This window comes from Nycticebus coucang, chromosome 13, assembly GCF_027406575.1.
Source record: "Nycticebus coucang isolate mNycCou1 chromosome 13, mNycCou1.pri, whole genome shotgun sequence".
NCBI lineage: Eukaryota > Metazoa > Chordata > Mammalia > Primates > Lorisidae > Nycticebus > Nycticebus coucang.
In genome coordinates, this window is record NC_069792.1 from 7048075 (window position 1) to 7069424 (window position 21350).

The 21350-nt window shown below is 40.2% G+C and overlaps 2 protein-coding genes across 2 annotated transcripts in view; one reads left to right on the forward strand and one right to left on the reverse strand.

Annotated features, from left to right (window-relative positions):
* The window catches only part of TMEM68 (transmembrane protein 68), a 54957-nt gene extending 44277 nt beyond the window's left edge, over positions 1-10680 (reverse strand). The window contains exons 1-3 of the mRNA XM_053558421.1: positions 10500-10680; positions 3146-3190; positions 2132-2525 (exon numbers count right to left, since the gene is read on the reverse strand). Of these exons, the coding sequence (XP_053414396.1) occupies positions 2132-2456 (325 nt within the window). The 5' untranslated portion in view covers positions 2457-2525; positions 3146-3190; positions 10500-10680. The remainder of the gene's footprint in view (positions 1-2131; positions 2526-3145; positions 3191-10499) is intronic.
* A 57-nt stretch (positions 10681-10737) lies between these two features.
* The window catches only part of TGS1 (trimethylguanosine synthase 1), a 49497-nt gene continuing 38884 nt past the window's right edge, over positions 10738-21350 (forward strand). Inside the window, exons 1-4 of the mRNA XM_053558414.1 lie at positions 10738-10997; positions 17248-17312; positions 19322-19488; positions 19830-20655. Of these exons, the coding sequence (XP_053414389.1) occupies positions 10894-10997; positions 17248-17312; positions 19322-19488; positions 19830-20655 (1162 nt within the window). The 5' untranslated portion in view covers positions 10738-10893. The remainder of the gene's footprint in view (positions 10998-17247; positions 17313-19321; positions 19489-19829; positions 20656-21350) is intronic.

The following is a 21350-nucleotide window of genomic DNA, read 5'->3' on the forward strand; positions in this document are numbered from 1 at the left end:
CATCAATACAAAAATCCAAATATGCACAAAATGCCTTTATGTCACTAAAGAATAGGACAAAGAAAAATCAATTTTCAAAAAAGTATCATTTATCCCAATAAAATATGTGAAACAGACTAGGGACTATATTTTATTGCCTGAGCCATATGAGCCTATTTATTTATTTATTTATTTTGAGACAGAGTCTCACTTTGCACCCATGATAGAGTGCTGTAGCATCATAGCTCACAGCAACCTCAAACTCTTGGGCTCAAGCAATTCTCTTGCCTCAGCCTCCTGAGTAGCTGGAACTACAGGTGCCCGCCACAATGCCCGGCTATTTTTAGAGACAAGGTCTCGCTCTTGCACAGGCTTGGTCTCGAACCTGTGAGCTCAGGCAATCCACCCACCTCAGCTGCCCAGAGTGCTAGGATTACATGCGTGAGAAACCACGCCTGGCCCACACCAGTTAATTTTTAAAGACAATGTACCACAGTAGTCTACACAGATATGGTCTCTGCAGACATGTACGTGTGCAACACTGAAATGTCATACCGCCTCATGTATAACAAGAGGATATAAAAGTTGCATTAATAGGCATAGGCTTTAGCAGTAATGAGTAAACATTAAGAATTCAATACATCGGCTCGGCGCCTGTGGTTCAAGCAGATAAAGTGCCAGCCACATACACCTGAGCTGGTGGGTTCAAATCCAGCCCAGGACCACCAAACAAAAATGACAGCTGCAACCAAAAAACAGCTGGGCGTTGTGGCGGGTGCCTGTAGTCCCAGCTACTTGGGAGGCAGAGGCAGGAGAATCACTTGAGCCCAGGAGTGGAAGGCTGCTGTGAGCTATGAAGCCACAGCACTCTACCCAGGGAGACAGCTTGAGGCTCTGTCTCAAAAAAAAAAAGAATTCAATACATCAAAGGCATATGGGTCCTGTTTGTTTATCTGCTGACTACCATGACTTTTGGCCTCAAATCTCCAAACTGGGACAGACTTACGCAGCACAGAACACAGTACTTAAGTACTAGATGGCTTGAGTTGTACCCTGGCCCTGCCTTGGGCAAATAACAACCTCTCTGTGCTTCAGTTTCCTCATGGGTAAAATGGAGTAGCACATAGAATTTATCTACAATGTTATGATTGTTAAAGGAGTTAAGTTGATAACTTGACAATGTCTGACACAGTTAAGTGCTCAAAATAGATTTGTAGGTATGTAAATGTGGGTAGTATTAAAACACCACATTAGCCTAATAATAAGTATGTCACTGGGGATCTCTGCCAATGGCAGCCTTTTACCTCAGTGATGAATGTGTCTCCACGCGTCTATTTCAAAGTCTGTGCTTCCTTCCATGTCCTTCTGAGAAACCACTTGATGTTCAACAACAGAATACAGAAAAGCAATCTTTGTTACGTGCTTATTGAATCTTTGGTATGTTGGGATAGTCCAAAAACAAGAGACCAACAAGTAAGGTACTGGTGAAATAATGAAGTAAAAAATGGTACAGAAAAACATTAAGCCCTTGGAAATAGGTGACTGAAGGGCAATTTTCATGATGGCCAAAAGAATAACTACCTATCACTAAAGAAACAACATCACAATTTCTCAAGTAATAAAGAAAAGAATGAATATTTTGGAGATAAATTTATTGCCATCTCATTTATTCAGAAAGACACAATGACTTTGGGATAAATTAAACACGAAATGGGTAAATTATTCAAATTACATTTAATGTTATATCATTATTATTTAATATTTCATATAAAAAAATCTCAGGTAAAAGTCAAACTTATTTTGAATAGAACAAAAGTCAATGCTAAAATAAGGCATTTTAAAACTGTTTTCTAAACAGCTTTTAATTAATCTCTTAGTCTTTTAGGTCTTTTAAATACACGTTTTCATACTCCGACTTACAGGAACAGTCAACAGTGCTATGTTGTTCTTCGTCTAATGGAAACTAATATATTTGGAAAAAATCATTTTAAGAAAGACAGATACATATGCAAAATAGATACAAGTAGATAACAGTAAATATCATTTCTATTACGTGTTTTAGCTATCTTCTCAACCAATAAAATAGAATAATAATATAGTTTGGTGCCAGACACATGAATAGCAACAGAGAGATCAAAGTATCCTTGCTTACCATGCCAAACCGCTGCGTGTCCATCCCACAGAGTTGCCACTGTTTTCCTTGCACCATCCCATAAATTATGAGAGTAGGCTTCTCTTAATACATTCTTTCTCTTATAAATGTGTAAGAAAATAATAGTAAGGTAGAGAAGAAAGATAGTAAAGTAAGGAAGTATTAGAAGTATTAGTGGTGTAAAAACCCACAAGAGATAGTTTGCAAAATTTAAATAGTCCTCCAACTGTTCCACACCAAACCATTCTTCAAATATGTGAATCAGACAAGTCACGTAGGGCATAGAATCCTGTCCTGCACCACAGGTTTGATTTTTGTCTATCATTTTTCTTTAGACGAAAATGACAAATTCAGTTTCTTTCTTCATGGTCATAGCAGGTCTTTAACTTTCACACTAGAAGGAAAAAATAACCCAGTATTATTTCTTCACAGCTACAAAGTTAAATGTTTTAGTTTACATAAATACTACATAGTCATTTCTTAATACCAAAAATGAAGAGATTGCTAATGGTTAACTTTACTGCATATTTTAAAGGGAAAATTAAAGGTTTCATCTGTCCGCTCATGAAGTGTGTTGTTCAGCCTTTGAAATAATTCAAGATAATTGAGAAAGGAAAATGAAGCTATATTCAGAGAGGAAAATACAGCTGATAAGGAATGAAATTTCTGATTGATCTTATTAATTTGACTCCTATCTTAAATGGATCATGTTCAACAACCTGAATCTTAAAACTAGGTCATACTGAATAACGGTTTTACACAAAAGAAAACATCAATATCTGATTCAATAAAAGTAACCCAATTCTCTAGAAAATGTTAACATACGTTTATGGATATAGTCTTTTATGGAGAAAAGGTTTACAGAAAAGCTATGCGTTCTTTTAACATTATGCAATAAAAAATTATCAGTATTGTATCTTAGTCATGAAAATTTCTCTTAAAATCTTAAGTGATTGAAAATACTGCCAGACGATTATTTCATAAATTCACCCTCTTAAATAGTCATTGACTTACCAGAAGTTGGATAAATATCTTGTCCCAAACTTCAATGTATATATTCTGAAAAACACGGTAAACAAATGTAGAAATAAATACCAGCCCCCACACTAGTATTTTATAATTAAAAATTATACTCACGCAACCACTGCTTTAGTGAGGGTAACTCTACACTATCTCATGCCACTATATGAAGCCTCACCTAAAAAAAATTTTTTTTAACAATGCTATAAAAGAGCTTTGCTTCTTGGGAGAAAAAGTACGAAATTCAGATGTGTAACTAAGTTTCTTTTTAGTAACTTTGCCAGATAAGCTGACAATCACATGATATTCAAGGGTACAATTAGCTCTATGATATCTTCTTCGTAAAGTTTCCCTGATTTCCTTCATCCACTCATATTTTCTCTGGTTGTGATTCTATTATTAGAGCTATTTTATCATCATTCCATACTAGATAATCTCAATGAAAATTTTTTCAATGGAAAGTGAACACAGCACACAAACTGGACTTTATTTACATCTTCCTCTAATCAATCTATCTAACAAGTTAACTTACCAGTGCATGATCATTTAGAATGCAACACAGCAAAATTTAACACACCCACCCCTTTTTTTGAGACAGAGTCTCATTCTGTTCCCCAAGGCTAGAGTGACATGGCACCCACCTAGCTCACAGCAACCTCAAACTCCTGGGTTTAAGCTATCCCTCTGCCTCAGTCTCCTGAGTAGCTGGGACTACAGGTGCCCACCACAATGTCCAGCTATTTTTTTAGAGACAGGGTCTCACTCTTGCTCAGGCTGGTCTTGAACTTGTGAGCTCAAGAGATCCACCCACCTCAGCCTCCCAGAATTCTAAGATTATAAGCATGACCCTCCATGCCCAGCTTTCAGCCCACTTTTTAAAATTATCATTATTTTTTAGAGACAAGGTCATTGCCCAAATTGGAGTGCAGAGGCCCAATCATACTTCACTATAACCATGAATTCCTGTGCCCAAGGGTTCCTCTTGCCTCAGTCTCCCATGCAGCTGGGACTACTGGTACATGTCACCACACCCGACTAATTTTTTTAATTTTGTTTGAGAGTCAGGGTCTCACTATATTGTCCAGGCTGGTCTTGAACTCCTGGGCTCAAGTGATCCTCCTGCCTTGGCCTCCCAAAGTGCTGGAATTATAGACCTCAAAATTTAATACTTTTTAAAATGAGAGCTTTTCCCACTAGGATGACTATAACCTCCCCAAAAAAGAAAGAAAAAAAAAAAGTCAGTGAGGTAGATATATTAGAATTTCACGTACAGGTGGGAATGTAAAATGGTACAGCCATTGTGGAAATCAGTTTGACAATTCCTCAAAAAAGCTAAACAGTTACTATGTAACCCAGTAATTCTACTCCTAGTATATATCCAAGACAACTGAAAACATTCACACAAAAAACTGTACACAAGTGGTCGCCTTATTCATAATAGCCAAAATGGACACTGCTAAACAACAAAATGTAACCTATCCATATAATAGTACCCAGCCACAGAAAGGAGCAAAGCACTCTAACAGGTATGGGCCTTGAAAACATTCATGCTAAGTGAAAAAGCCAGATACACAAAGCCATGTATTTTATATGATTTCATGTCTATGAAATATCTAGAATAAGCTTACCTAAAGAAACAGAAAGCTTAGTGGTTGCCGGGGCTAGAGGAGGGGAAAATAAGTCATAACTACAAATGGAAGTATCTTTGTGATAATGAAAATGTCCTGGAATTAGATAGTACAACCTTGTAAAAAAAACCTCTGAGCCATACACTTCAAAATGGTTAATGTCATGATGAATTATATCTCAGTAAAAAAACAGCTTTTAAATTTTGTTGCTAAGTTAACAAAATTTATGATAACCTCTCATATATATTAAAAGGACTTTTTCCTAGGCTTATAAAAACAAACACTTTGATGATCTGACCCCAACTGCTTAATACAATTACCCACAATAACCTAGTCTCATTTCCAATTTTTAATAGGATTGTAAAATCTTCTGATTTTAAAATTTTGTGTAGTGCCTCTCCAGACCAACTGGTAGTAGAATTAGACCTCTCATCCTCTTAATTCACATTCTAATTTATTATACACACTTAAAAACAACAGTAAAGGAAAGAGGTGAGGGCATAGGCAGAGACCCAGTGAGACAAGTTACACGGAAACCTCCCTGAGACCTGGTAGTCCCTTAACAGTGCTGTGCGCAAGAGCCTCCTTCACAAATGGCCATTCAATCTTGATTTTGATTTAAACCCTTCTAGAACAGAAAACTCAAAAGGTATCCCATACAAAACCATTTCCAAAACCATTCCTCAAACCACCAAGAAGGTCTTCCTTATACTTAGCTCACTGTAACTTTGCCCTACTGGACCAAATTCTGTACCATAAAAAAAAACCTCTTCCATCAAACAACCTCTTGAATTTCCGAATAGCTATCATGAGCAGCAAAATCCCCTTTTTAAGTCAGAATCCCTAATTCTTTCGTCCACACTCCAAACCTTGGTTTCTCAACGTTTCACATTCAAGTCACTCTCTGTGACTAACTCCAGTTATCTGATATTAAGAGGACCATACACTATAACCCTTGTGCCTCAGTTTGCTACGATCTGTAAAACCAGAATAATAATCCTATCTATGCCACAGGATTCTTAATGTTTAAATGGGGTAATCTGTGTAAAGTGCCTAGAACAACAGCCAACATATAATAGGAGCTACATGTTTACTATCACTATCATAACTGAATTACAATAGCTTTTTGAGTAGTTCTATCGTGCTGTTAACTCATATTCCTACAAAAATATACTGCTATTTTCTACTTCTCTACAAACTATGCTTGAAAAAAAAATTTTGAGTCCAGCAAAATTTATACAATTTAAATATTAACTTTCATACTCTAAGACATCGCCCATCCTTTTAGTCTGTTTCATGAACACAGTATATGCCAGACTGTGTGTACTGGGATATTGGCTTTACAACTTCAGCACATTATATCTGTGCCTCAGCTTTGTCTTCTCAAAATGGAGATGATAATTCATTTGATAAAGACTTATTTAGCCACTGCAGACCCTACCGTGTATACCAATCGCTTCCCTAGGAGTCAATAAAGTCAACGGTCTCAAGCAGTTGATGTGCTAGAGGGGAAAGAGAGAAAAGAAACAAAGACTAGTAAATACATACTAGCTCAGATGAGGACAGGTGCTGTGCAGAAAGAGAAATAGCAGGGTAAGAAGAAGGTAGAGTTCTAGGGCAGACAAGAGGGCAGGTGAAGGGAGCGGGTTGCTGCGTTACACAGGCTGGTCTGGAAAGGCCTCTCTAAAAGGTATCCTTGACAGCATTTTAAAGCCATGAAACTAAAGTAAATCCTCTAGGGAGTAAATATAGTTTCCGGGATTGAAACTTAAGACTGAAGCTTAGAAGGAGGAAGTTAGTTCAAGAAAGAATGGGAGAAAATGAATTAAAACCCGCAAATATAAACAACTTTTCTGAGGAACACTGTTGCACAAAGAAGCAGAAAGGGGGGTATCTCGTGGATACAAATACAGGTCAGCAGTTCATTGCTGTTCCTGTTTTAAGACAGGAGAAAACACAGCAGTTTTTAATGCTGATAATGCACCAACAAGAGTAAGAAACGGATGATGGAGAGGGGATGGTTGAGAGGGCCATGTCCTTGACTACTGACCAGGCCAAAGCGGGTAGGAGGCAGTGTACAATGAAGTGAAGGGCTCGAACACTTTGTGTCAAATATTATCTAGAATGTGCACTCAATTCTGATATGAGGACAACTGATCACCTAGTACACAGTGGAGGGTGGAGGAAGGAGGGAACAGGGAGAGGGACTGAGGAGGGGGTTGGGCGGTCGTGCGGTGTGACACACCTCTTGGGGACAGGACACAATTGTAAGAGGGACTTTACCTAACAAATGCAATCAGTGTAACCTAGTTCTTTGTACCCTCAATGAATCCCCAAGAATAATAATAACATTATCTAGAATGGATAAATCATCAGTAAATTAAATAGTTATCTGAGAAAACATAAAGCACTTAGAATAATGCCTGGTACATAGCATGCACCTAACAAATGCTGGCTAAATACAGATCTGTGTTCACCTAAATCTTTAACAAAAATATGGATCGAGCTGGGTGGGGTGGCTTGCACCTGTAATCCCAGCACTTAGGGAGGCTGAGGTGAGAGGATTCCTTGTGGCCAGGAGTTCAAGACCATCCTGGGCCATACAGCCAGGCTCCATCTCTACAAAAAATTCTGAAAATTATCTGGTCATGCTGATGCATGCCTATAGCCTTAGCTACTTGGGAGGCTGAAGCAGAAGGATCACTCAAGCCCAGAAGTTTGAGTTTGTAGTGAGCAATGACCACATCACTATACTCCAAGACAACAATGACAAAAAAATGTGGATGAAGACAGTGTCCCAAAATCTGCTAATCTGTTACTACAGAACTATTACAAGAGTCTGAATAACATGCTTTGAGTTGATAAAATATAGTATTTTTGCTAATATAAAGCATCTTTAAAATTCAGTGAGTACAACCTCATCCTCTCTCTTGACAGAAAGGCTAAAAATACTAAGATTGCAATTTCTGTCTTCCCTTTACCTCTACCTGATTTACCACAGGATGTACCTTAGTCTTTATCACTGTTTTTTGAGACAGAGTCTCACTGTGTCACCCTCAGTACAGTGCCATGGCATCATAGCTCACAGCAACCTCAAACTTTAGGGCGCAAGGGGTCCTTCTGCCTCAGCCGCCTGAGTAGCTGGGACTACAAGCACCTGCCTAGGGATCTTGCTCTTACTTAGGCTGGTCTTGAACTTCTGAGTTCAGGTAATCCACTCGCCTTGGCCTCCCAGAGTGCAGGGATTACAGGTGTGAGCCACCACGCCCAGCCCCTTATCATTTCATTTTAATCCAATAAGAACTATATATGGAGCGGCGCCTGTGGCTCAGTCAGCAGGGTGCCAGCCATGTACATCTAGGGTGGTGAGTTCAAACCCAGATCTGCTAAGCAAAAATGAAGTTGCAACCAAAAAATAGCCAGGCACTGTGGCCAGTGCCTGTAGTCCCAGCTACTTGGGAGGCCGAGGCAAGAGAATTGCTTAAGCCTAAGTGAGTTTGAGGGTGCTGTGAGCTGTGATGCCATAGCACTCTATCCAGGGTGACAGCTTGAGACTCTGTCTCAAAAAACAAAAAAGAAAAAGAAAAGAAGAACTATATGTGTTAAAAGATGGGTTTTTTTTTGGGGGGGGGGGTGATACAATTGAACACAGTCACATATCTCACGTACCATGTATGAAGTATATTAATTTTCCAATCTGGAAATCGTGGAAGTTGACAAGCTAAAATATCATCATATTGATATTGATGTTTGCCATAACACTGACATTTATATATTGGTATTTATATATAGGCATTTACTATAATTGACCTTAGAAATGTTTAAAACTGGAATATTTCAAAAACTAATAAAGTAGAACACAGGACAGTTTGGATTTTCTGCAAAACTTTATGAAAATATATCTATTTTTAAACACCTATCACCAGTACTTTTCCAGTTTTTACTTTTAATGTACAAGCCACAGTGAGAACATTTTGAAAATGGCAATTAAAAGAAATATTCACTGAAATACAAATTATTCCTTTTTTTGTGTGTATTTAATAAACCCATAGGAGTGAATTTTAGAGAATAAGCACTCAAACCATGAATACATTTAATTTCAGTTAAATTTTATAATTCAGTCTGGGCAGCACCTGTGGCTCAGTGGATAGGGCACTGGCCCCATATACGGAGGATTAGACCCCGCCCTGGCCAAACTGTAACAACAACAAAAATAGCCGGGCGTTCTGGCCAGCGCCTGCAGTCCCAGCTACTCTGGAGGCTGAGGCGAGAGAATCACCTAAGCCCAGGAGCTGGAGGTTGCTGTGAGCTGTGACACCACTGCACCCTATGGAAGGCAATCAAGTGAGACTCTGTCGCTAAAAAATAATTTTAATAATAATAATAATAATAATAATTCAGTCAAGATATCTGGCAAACTCAATCTTTTATCATTAAGCTTTTATATTTCATGCCTCAAACTCAAGATTCTGATGTAAAATACCTTTCAAGATTTTTTTTTTAAATCCCAATATGACCTTCAACTTCTAGCTAACATTCCACTCTATTTCATACCTACTGTTCTACCCTTATTTTCTTAACTCAGCCACTTTTCCTAATGATGTACATCTATCTATCTGTACTGGTGTATCTGTTAACTCTGCAGCACTCTTATCTACTAGAATCACTAAAATCAGCATGTTTCTAACCTCAAAGTAGGGCAGCCGTAAGGATGTGGGAATAAACATTTAAAAATTAATCTTGTATTTCCACCTACTAGTAATAAAAGCGGACGAAGTACTAGTGACGTTCTAAACATCTGGATTCTACCACTTCGGGATTTAACCGCCTAAAGAACATCCTAAGAAGCCTCCAACAACTTTCAAGTCTGAACTTGCTTCTTGGAGCAAGCTGCGGTTTTCACGAATACCGAACTCCAAACATCGACTGCCTTTTTCAAATCCAGCAGTGCTGTTCCAGTTTCTTCCATCCTATGTAGGTGCACATGCACATATTTTTCTTATTGTATAATTAGCAGCTGAAACGCAGAGACCTGTTTTACAGGTTACAAACTGCAGGGACCGAGATTGTGACCGACACCTACTTGGTCGGTACTTACTCAAACTATTAATAGCTCAAAGGGAAGCTTTGAGGTACATTGTTTCTTTGCGTCCTTTCGGCAGCGCGGATCAAGTAGTTACTGTTAATCAACCCATTTTACAAATAAGCAAAATGAGGCTCGGAAAGGTTAAGGAGCCTGCCAAAGTCACACAGAAGGAAAAGGCGCATAAATCAGGATTCCAAGCTTGATGTTTCTGGATGGGAACACTCGTCTAGCCACCACCCACGCGGCCCGCTCACTACACTCTCGTGATCACCACCTGGTTTTCACACAGCAGGCTCGAACTCGGTCCCTGAGTCAGGAAGTCACTGGGCAAAGCCCAGCGGCCTTTCATGAGAATGGAGAAGCCTTGCCCACGAAACGCGCCAAACTGGAGGTTTTAAAGCGCAAGGGGAGATGCGGGGCGAGGAGAACAGGCTCGCTGTGCCCCAGAGGAGGAAGGACCTCGGCCACCCCAGTGCCCACCGAACACCGAGCCCGGTGGGAAGAGGAGCTCCTCTGACCAGGGAATCCAGGGACTCCGGGGCAACTGGACGCGCGGCCTGCGCCGCCCCCAACCCAGCGAGACCCAGCGCCTGGCTGGAAGAACCAGGGGGAACCAAAGGAGGGGCCGACACACCTCGGACAGAAGAGGGCAAGGGCAGCTCGCCTTCACCCAAGAACAGCGGTGGGTTCTCTTCCGTGCCTCTGCGGAAAATAGAGTGAGGCGGAAAGATTCCGCGACCGGTTTCCCGCAGGCAACCTACGAAGAAGAAAGAGGAGCGGAGGCTGCAGCCAGCCCGGGCCACGTTCGAGGTGACACCGCACGTCGTCCCGCCCCTTCCTGTGGCCGCCCGGAGCCACTTCCGGTGGCGGCGGCTCGGCTTGTTCCCGGCAATAGCGGGTCCGAGCACGAGCGATCCCCGGCCAGTTCCCTTGGTCTGGACTTGCCGGCCAGGCCTATTTCGGTCTCCGGTAATCCAGCAGAAGCCCGGCCGGAGCTGGGTAGGCACGGCTGCCTCTGAGGTGGTAAAATGTGCTGCGAGAAGTGGAGCCGCGTGGCCGAAATGCTTCTCTTCATTGAAGACCGGGGTGAAGATTGTAAAATCCTTTGCCTCTGCTCCAGGGCGTTTGTGGAGTAAGTAGAAAGGAATTTCTCTTCATTTTCTAGCACTATCATTACCCAGAAATGTAGGTATTGGGGGCGTAGTTGTAAGTGATCCCTGAAACCAGCCAGAGTTATCTGACCCTTGAGCACCGTGATGTTTAGGAAATTAAAGGAAAAATAGAAACCCTCGGACCCTACACGGGGGTCGTTCACTGGCATTATTAAGGGAAGGACTGCAGCTACTTTGTAGGCGGTTATGAAAAAAGTGGTGGCTGATATATGTCATCTTGTGTTTGTAAATTGAGAGGGCATTTAAAAATTGGAAGAAAGTGACTTGTAAAATAAAATCTCTAACGTGACATCAAAAGGTGAAAGTTTAAAGTTGAGTAACTTGCTTTGTTTACTGTCTTTTAAACAGTCTTACAATCTGTTCAGGCTCGAATGCACATAGTTACAACTTCTAATCGTTTAAGATAAAAAAAAAAAAAGGCTTATCCATTGATGTGGTGGCTTTATTTGGGGGGAATGTTTGTTTTAGGTAAAAATGAAGTAGCCAGGTGTGGTGGCAGGTGCCTGTAGTCCCAGCTACTGGAGAGGCTGAGGCAAGACGATTGCTTGACCCCAGAGGATTGCTTGAGCCCAGGAGTTTGAGGTTACTGTGAGCTACTTATGACACCAGGGCGCTCTAGTCTGGAGCAACAGTGAGACTGTCTCAAAAAAAAAAAAAAAAAAAAAAAAAAAAATTTTTTTTTTTAATCTCTATAACGGAAGTAGTTACCTTTATTTCATTTGTGTATTGTTAGATTCAAATCCTTGTGGAAGCAAATTTTATGTTAATAGATTTTAATATGGTTTGATGTAGAATTTAAGCTTAAAGGAATTCTTTTTTATTGTGTTTTGTTGCATAATCAGAAAATTAACCCAAAAAGAAACTATATGTTAAATTTAACGTAAAAAGAATTGCCTTTGTAGTCAAGCAAACATGTAATCACTCATTCAGTGAAAGCTTTGTGCTCCTATGTATAAAGTATGCTGGTAGGGCCCACAAGACAGCCTGCAGCCTGCACCTACATCAAATCAAGTGTACTTTCTAGCAAAGAAGATCAATATTAAATTAAGATAACTAATTACATAATTGCTTGGTTGATTATAGTTATAAGTGCTATGAGACAAAAGTCCAGGATGTTGTGATGGCAGATAACCTACCCTTTCTCCAAGGGTCACAAAAAATTTTTGACAAGTAGCATTTGGAAAGAAGTTTAAAGAAAATAAACAGAGGTATTTCTGGCAGGAAGTGTTCTCAGCAGGCTCAACTCTGTAAAGATCTTAAGGGAGTAAAAGAAAGCCTGTGAAACTGAACAAAATGACTCCAAAAGAAAAAAGATAGATTTGGGGAGGTGAGTAGTGTCAAAAAGCATGTAGGGCTTTATAGACTATGGGAAAAACTTCAGTTGTGATCAGATTTGCATTTTTAAAAGATTATTCTAGCACCAGTGTGGAGGATGGTAATCTGCAGGCAAGAGATTATGGTGGCTTGGATTAGGATGGGTGGCAATAGAAATGGAGAAAGGAGGAAATTTAGGAGAAAACTTCTTGGGTTGGATTGGACGTGGGGTAAGGGAAAAGAAAAAATGGATAAAAAGACCAGGTCAGTGGAAACTCCCTGGTTTCTAGCTTGTATTGCTGCCTTTTACTGAGCTGGGAATCACTGGAGAATAATGGGGGTAGCAGTGAGGAAATCATAAGTTTGGGTGGCGCCTGTGGCTCAGTGAATAGGGTCCCGGCCCCATATACCGAGGGTGGTGGGTTTGAACCCAGGCCTAGGCCAAACTGCAATCAAAAAATAGCCGGGCTTTGTGGCGGGTGCCTGTAGTCCCAGCTACTCCCGAGGCTGAGGCAAGAGAATCACTTAAGCCTAAGAGCTGGAGGTTGCTGTGAATTGTAACGCCATGGTACTCTACCAAGGGCGACAAAGTGAGACTCTTAAAAAAAAAAAAAAAAAGAAAAGAAATCGTAAGTCTGATTTTGTACATTTCACTTTTGGGGTACTTGTGAGACATCCAAGGGTAGATGACATAAGTGGTTGGATGCATTGATTGGAGTTCTGGATAAGTCTTGGCTGGTCAATACAACTTGAACCGTTCATCCTTGGATAGTAATTGAAGCCATTAATTTGGGGGGTAGGTGGGAGCAGGATCCATCCTCAGAATCTCAACATTTGTTGTACGATTTGGGGAGGAGTGGGGGCCTTTAGAGATAGGGTCTTGGTGTGTTACCCAGGCTGGTGTTGAGCTCCTGGGCTCTCCTTGACTCAGCCTCCCTAAGTGCTGGAATTACATAAGGGAGGCACTGTACCAGTGGGGGATTCCAACATTTTTTCAATACAAAAAGAAAAATGGTTTAACTGGGGAAAAAGTAGAAGGCAAGAGCAAGCACAGTGCCTTCAAGTGTATATATTAGAAGGCTTCTGAAATATCAAACAAAGTGAGAACAAGTATCCACTAGAATTGACAAATCCACTGGACTGATTGATGACTCATTAAGTGCAATCACTAATTATTTTACATTTCCTACTGACAGAGACTCTCTTCTTGACCAGACTTTATCCAGGCTCCCCTGAGTTCTCTTTGTTTTTCTTTATTTTTTATTTATTTATTTGAGTCAGAGTCTAACTTTGTCATCCTCGGTAGACAGCCATGGTGTCATAGCTCAGAGCAGCCTCATACTCTTGGGCTCAAGTGATCCTCTTGCCTCAGCCTCCCGAGTAGCTGGGACTATAGGCGCCCACCACAACGCCCAGCTGTTTCTAGAGACAGGGTCTCACTCTTGCTCAGGCTGCTCTTGAACTGAGCACAGGCAGTCCGCCCTCCTTGGCCTCCCAGAGTGCTGGGATTATAGGCGTGAGCCACTGTTGATTGGTCTTATCCTTTGAGTCTTGTCTTTAGCCTGCCTAACCCAGTTTTTTGTTTTTGTTTTGTTTTTTTTCCAGCTTGATACAAGGATACAATTGGGTTACATTATTTACATTTGTACCTAACCCAGTTTTAACAAGAATCCAGCTAAGTCATTTGTGATAATTCTCCCACCATTGGTCTCTGATCACCTTGGCCTGCCTGTTAAGTTAGTTTAGGAAGAATCTCCCTCTCCTTAATACCTCTTCTTAAGAATCTTCCATTCACTAACCCCATTCTGTTTATTAGCTTTCTGCCTCCAGCTGTCTTTGCTGTTTTCAGAGTTGAGCACAATCTCTCTGTCTCTTACTGCCATAGTCTTGATGCCTATCACAATTCTTCTAAATAAAGCCTTTCTTACCATTTTAACAAGCACCAGAATAATTTTTTCTTTAAACTTCATTTAAGGCTGGGCACGGTGGCTTATGCCTGTAAGCCTAGCACTCTGGGAGGCTGAGGTGGTTGGATTAAGTGGGTGTATTGCTTGAGCTCACGGGTTAAGAGACCAGCCTGCGCAAAAGTGAGACCCCAACTCTACTAAAAATAGAAAAACTGAGGCAAGAAGATTTCTTTTTTGGTTTGTTTGTTTTTTTATAGAGACAGAGTCTCAATTTGTTGCTCTCGGTAGAGTGCTGTGATGTCACACAGCTCACAGCAACCTCCAACTCCTGGGCTAGGTGATCCCCTCGCTTCAGCCTCCCACGAGTAGCTGGGACTACAGGTGCCCACCACAATGCCCAGCTATTTTTTTGTTGTAGTTTGGCCAGAGCCAGGTTTGAACCCACAACCCTGGGTATATGGGGCCGGCGCCCTACTCCCTGAGCCACAGGCGCCTCCCAGGCAAGAAGATTTCTTGAGCCCGAATTGGAGGTTGCTGTGAGCTATGACGCCATGGCACTCTACCCAGGGCTACAGCCTGAGACTCTGTCTTCAAAAAAAGAGCTTCATTTAAGTTCAGCCTGCATGGTGGCTTATGCTTGTAATCCTAGCATACTAGGAGACCGATGTGGGAGGATTGCATAAGGTCAGGAGTTTAGGATGAGTCTGAGTAAGAGCAAAACTCTGTCTCTACCAAAAAATTGAAAAAATTAGCTGGGAACAACTGATGCATACCTGTAGCCCTAGCTACTTAGGAGGTTGAGGCAGGAGGATTTCTTGAACCCAGGAGTTTGAGGTTGCTGTGACCTAAGATGACTGCCCTCTACCCAACCTTCATTTGAGTCTTCCAGTAACCCCTTCAGGAGATATGTCTTGTCATCCTTTTATTCAGGTAGAAAATTGAGTCTCAGGAACGGCCTTAAAATTCACATAGTCAGTAAATGGCATTCCTGGAATTCTGCCTCATATCCGTGTGACACCAAAGCTTTTTTTACTGTCCTATGTATAGAACATATGATTTCACTGAATATCCCTGATTAAGAAGTCACTACAGCAACTGATGTCCTATTCAAATACTTAAGTATTATATAGATTAGTTGAAATAAAGGACTTTCTGGAAACTGAAGAGCCTGTATATAACTCTGATCATGTTCCTATGACAGTGCTTAGTAATGGTCTCTAATATATCATAAGCAGCACAGGAAAATAGTTTGATGTGTATTCTTCCCAACAGGTTCCTGGGCTAGAATTTAAAAAGAGTACTGACTTCACAGAACATCTCTGGGGGTTTCACAAAAATCAGTCATGTGGCCTCATGCAAATCACATAAAATTTCTGTGATCGTATTTCAAGTTTCAGAAAGGACTGCCTTTCCCTTTTATACCTGAAACTGATACAGTGGAATTGGCCCTTTCACTGCTTGTACTTCAGACCCCCATTTATTTCTCCTGATGTAGGTCACCACCTGCTCTATGCGTAGTGTAGTAGAACTTCTGTACTTGACCACCTTGTTAAGTTGACCTAATTTTCTTTTTTTTTTTTTTGAGATAGCCTCACTATGTCACCCTGGGTAGAGTGCTGTGGCATCACAGCTCACAGCAACCTCAAACTCTTGGGCTTAAGCGATTCTCTTGCCTCAGCATCCCAAGTAGCTGGGACCACAGGCACCCACCACAACGCCTGGCTATTTTTTGGTTGTAGTTGTCATTGTTGTTTGGCAGGCCTAGGTTGGATTCGAACCCGCCATCTCTGGTGTATGTGGCTCGCACCCTAACCACTGAGCTATGGGCACCAAGGCTTGACCTAATTTTCATAAATCAGATATATACACATGTAGAGTAGGCCTAGTTCCTTGTGTCGACCACCTCTGTATGTTGACCAGTTTGTTACAGTCCCTTGGGTGGTCAACTTACAGAGTATCTATTTTATAAAGTAACCCCCCAAAAGAAACAAGAGACTATGAAGTAGATGAGGTATACAAGAATTTTATTTTGTTAAATTCATTGTAGCTTTATTTGTAAATAATGTTAGTGATGACTTGCAATTGACCTTACTGTGGCAGTAAATGGAGTTTGTTACAGCTGAATTTATAGGTAGGAAGATACAAATAGTAAAACCCTTCATATTTTTTCAATATTCTGTTAGTTTAATTTTGGCAATTTCCAGTACATAATACATAAAGAAAAATCTTAAAAGTGAGAACTTAAAGAAAAGTTTATTCACTAGTTTTGGCAATCAGTGAGACTGAATTGTTTTTCCTCATTTTTCACATTGGTAAGATATTTAAATAAGAACATCATTGTTATTCCTCAAAGCAACCTTTGCTCAGACAATGAATATCTTATTTATTATTATTTTTTTTTTGGTCAAGACAGAGTTCTACCCTATGCCCTGAGCAGAGTACAATAGCATCATAGCTCACTGCAACCTCAGACTCAGGCTGTGGGCACCCTGCTGCCTCAGCCTCCGAAGCCGCTGGGATTACAGGTGCTTGCCATGGCGCCTGGCTGGATTTTTCAGTTTTTTCCATGAGTTGGGGTCTCACTCACTCAAACTCCTGAGCTCAAGCAATCCTCCCACTTTAGCCTCCCACAGTGCTGGGGTTGCAGGCATGAGCCACACCCCGGCAGAACACCTCATTATTTATGTCTCATAAGGAAGATCAGATTCTTTGCCCAAAATGTAGGATAAATGCCACTTAATTTTAATAATTACTAGTTATAAATGCAACCATGTATTAGGTACTATTTTAAGTATTTTACGTATGTCAATCCTTACAAGAACCCCATGAGAAATATATTATTATCTCTATATCATAGGTGAGGAAATGTATTGCTAGATTGCTTTTCTGTTTGGTAATCTTTTTAATTAATCTCTCTTCTGCCTTCAGCTTTTTCTGTCTAAGTTATGACTTTTTTATTTTAATATGGATTGTTTAATTTGCTTCACAGGGATCGAAAATTGTGCAATTTGGGATTAAAAGGCTACTATGTCAAATGCAGTGGCAACAATACAGGTAATATAGCATAAAACTAGCCCTTTTTTGCTAAAATTAACCTGAATACCTTATTAATTTTTGTAAAATTTGTTGTGATGTTGTATTAATTTGTTAGCATAAAACATGATAAATGCCAAATAATTCCGTAATCATAAGCCATCTTTTTATAACACGGTTCTAGAGTCTATATCAAAGCAGACCTTTTATTATTCTGTAGCTTCTGTGTAGACTTGATGCAGCCTCTTTTGCCCTGGGTAGCTTCCTTCCTGAGATATTGCCATAACATAGCAGTGACCTGAAATTTGAAGCTTTGAAAAGTAGAGAACATGAAGTTTTCTCATCAGAATTTTATTATGTAGGTAAATAATGCAAGATCCATTCTAAGTGAGCATTCACGTACCCTTTGCCCGAAGTAAGGAGGCAGTCGTCTCTTTACAGAACTTCCCCAAGTAGCAAACAGAATTCGGGCTATACACTGAACCTTAGTTTTGTCTCATAATTCCCTATTCCATTTGTCCTTCCATACTGACCTTTTATGTTTCTAGACACAGAGAAACTAAAGCATGGAGTTAGAACCCAGGCAGCCCAAGTACAGTGTGTCACAGTTACCTTTGAAGATCCTTTGAACTCTCAGAGAGTTCAAAGATTTGATGGCCAAAGAAGATCAAAAGATTTTTCATTTGACCACTGGATGAAATGTTGGTTTGTGTTTCCATGCCATGCTGCACACAAAGGTTTCTGTAAACGCTAGGCTCCACCTGAACAGAAGAAGGTGTGCACACCACAGAGGAACGTCAAACTGAGCTTATTCATTTTTCTCATTTTGCTCTCTGCTGAGCTTTCATAAGTTCATTAAATGGAATGTGAGTAGTTTAGATATGGGGTTATACAGAGAAGTATCTATACCCTCTTTTAAAAGCCTATGCAGTAGAATTTACCTAAGAGATTTCTCTTTTAAAGAGAAAAGATTTCATTTTTGCTATGTAAGAGTCACTGTTCTGTTGCTTGAGATCATTAGGCTAGAGTGTAGCTAATTGAATATGCTAATATATAAAATGATTTTTATTTTGTTTTTTTTTATGGAGACAGGCTCACTTCGTCACCCTCGGTAGAATGCTGTGGCATGGTAGCTCACAGCAACCTCAAACTCTTGGGCTCAAGCAATTGTCTTGCCTCAGCCTCCAAATAGCTGGACTATAGGTGCCCACCACAGCGCTGGCAGCTTTGAGAGACAGGGTCTCACTCTGGCTCAAGCTGTTCTCAAACCTGTGAGCTCAGGCAATCCACCCACCTTGACCTCTCAAGTGCTGGGATTACAGGCCTGAGCCACCGCAGTTAGCCCTATAAAATGATTTTGGTTATCTCCCATTTTAAACAGTTCATAAAGCACTTGAATGGCATTTGTTCAATTAGTTAAAATCTCTTAGATAACCATGTTAAGATACGATAAAACTTATTTTGTTGTAATAAACAATTATTCTATAAAATCTAGACTCAGGGAGCTTGAAATAATCTTCCAGTTTGGTGGATTTCAAACTTTTAATAGTAGAATCCTTTCATTAAATCGACTCTTCCACAGAAGCCCAGAACCTAAATCCCAGTTGTACTGAAGTGTCTTTGAGGTGCCTGAAGACATAACCTCTCACTTCTTTTGTTAACAGCTCCTAAATAGCTCCACAAATAATTAGTTTAAATCCACTGATCTTATTCAGTAGTTTTGCAGAGAAGGCGTGTGAACATGCGTTTTCTCTACAGAGCAGGTTACGCCTCCTGTTCCCCGTTGTTTCCATCTTCTGGATGGATAGTGGCAGGTAGAGACAGCTGAGAAATGGCTGTTAATTCTTCATTGGCTGTTTTTGTTACCAATTATATTACCATCAGTTTTTTCCCTTAAAAACTGTAGCATTTGTATACTTTTACATTGGTCAAGTTAAATAATCACTCTGGATCACACTACATTAAAGTAAGGATAAGAAAACCTGCCTCTAAGTTTTCTTTAAAACTAAGCTAACAAATGCTGTGTGTAGGAGACCGTGCTGCAGAAGAGGAGGAAGGTGGTCAATCCCAGGGTGCTGCAGAGTCATGCGACAGCAAAGGCCTGGACGAGAGTGAACTTGATTCGGAGGCTGAACTCATGAGAAGTATGGGGTTGCCACTTCAATTTGGAGGGATTGCTGCACATAAAAATTTTGAGGTAAGTATTAAATTACTTTTGCTATTCCCACTTCTTAGTTTTCTTTAGAATATCACAAGAATTTATTTTTTATCCCAGATCAAATACTTTCATGATTGAGCATCTAGCTCTTTTTAAACTTATGTATTTACAAATTAACCAAAACCTCCAGTTTTGATCTCTCCCATGTGTGAATTTTTTTCCTCTTGAGAGCTCAAACTAGTTCAGCCGCTTATTTCTGTAATTAAAAGCATTGAGAGTATGGCTTTGGTAGTATTTTGTTTAATGCCAAAATAGGCTTGGATTATACTTGTATAGTTTATTAAAGTCCATTTTATATTCAAGTTATTTATCTGATGTAGGTGTCTATGAATACTAGAAATAAAGTTAAAAGAAAGAAGAAAAAGAAAAAGCTTCAAACAAAGTACTTAAATGAAATTATGCAAGAATCTTGGAGAAAATATGAAGAAGATGACATTTTGGATTCAGATGATCCGTCTTCAGTTGAACAATATGAGAACACCAGAACATGTAAACTTCAAAGTAAAAAAGACATTGAAACAGAAAATCTTCCAGTTGAAAATACATCGTCACCAAAGCTAGAAATAACGGAGAAATGGGAAAAGTATTGGAATGAATATGGAGGAGGACTGTTGTGGCAAAGCTGGCAAGAGAAGCATCCAGATCAGACACTGTCTGCTGAACCTTGGAGCTTCCCTGATACAAAGGAAGAGTGGGAGCAGCATTACAGCCAACTTTACTGGTGTTATTTGGAACAGTTTCAGTATTGGGAGGCACAGGGCTGGACTTTCGATGGCTCACAAGACTGTGATATGGATATTTGTGCATCTAAAACAGAAGTTGAAAGCAAGAAAGATGAAAACTGCGTGAAAGTTGACTTAATGTCTTTTCCATCTTCACCTGTTATAGTAGATAATGACAACTCTCGTGCAAGTGATAAGGATCATAATGAAATAGTTGATGGAATTAGTAACATAACTCTAAATTCAGAGGAAGTCGAACAGGGCCAATTAGATTGCTCTGTAAGTTGCAACGGTTGCCAGCAGCTCGGTGAAGTTGTTAGCAGCAGGATAGAGTGCCCCACATCTGGCCAAAGTGAACCAGGTAATGGCAGAACTAAGGAAAACCGCTCATCTGGGAATAGAAGCACAGACCAGCCAGCTCAGGGTAAGATTAACCAAGATGTATTCTGCTGAGTAGTGGTTAGCAAAATAAATTTATTTAACAAAATAACTACTGCTAATACTTGATAGTAGAGTTAAATAATACCAACTACATTTACTAATAATGAGGCGGCACCCATAGCTCAGTGGGTAGGGCACCAGCCACATATACCCAGGCTGGGGGGTTCGAGCCTGGCCTAGGCCAGCTACACAGCAATGGCAGCAGCAACAACGACAACAACAAAAGCTGGGCTTTGTGGCAGACGCCTGTAGTCCCAGCTACTTTTGGGAGGCTGAGTGAGGCAAGAGAATCGCTTAAGCCCAAGAGTTCAGGATTGCTGTGAACTATGACACTACAGCACTCTACCAAGGGTGACATAGTGAGACTCTGTCTCAAAAAAACAACAGAAAAAAATAGTATAATAATGAAATTATTTAATCCATCGTATTTTATGTCACAAGTTATATATTACCCTTCTGTATTAGTGAGAATATTTGCATAGGGTTTTCAAAATGCCATTCCTTTCTTTTTTTTTTTTTTTGAGACAGAGTCTCATTATGTCGCCCTTGTTAGAGTGCTGTGGTGTAAAAGCTCACAGCAACCTCAAACTCTTTGGGCTTAAGCAATTCTCTTGTCTCAGCCTCCCAAGTAGCTGGGACTACAGGCACCCCCCACAACTCCCAGCTATTTTTTGGTTG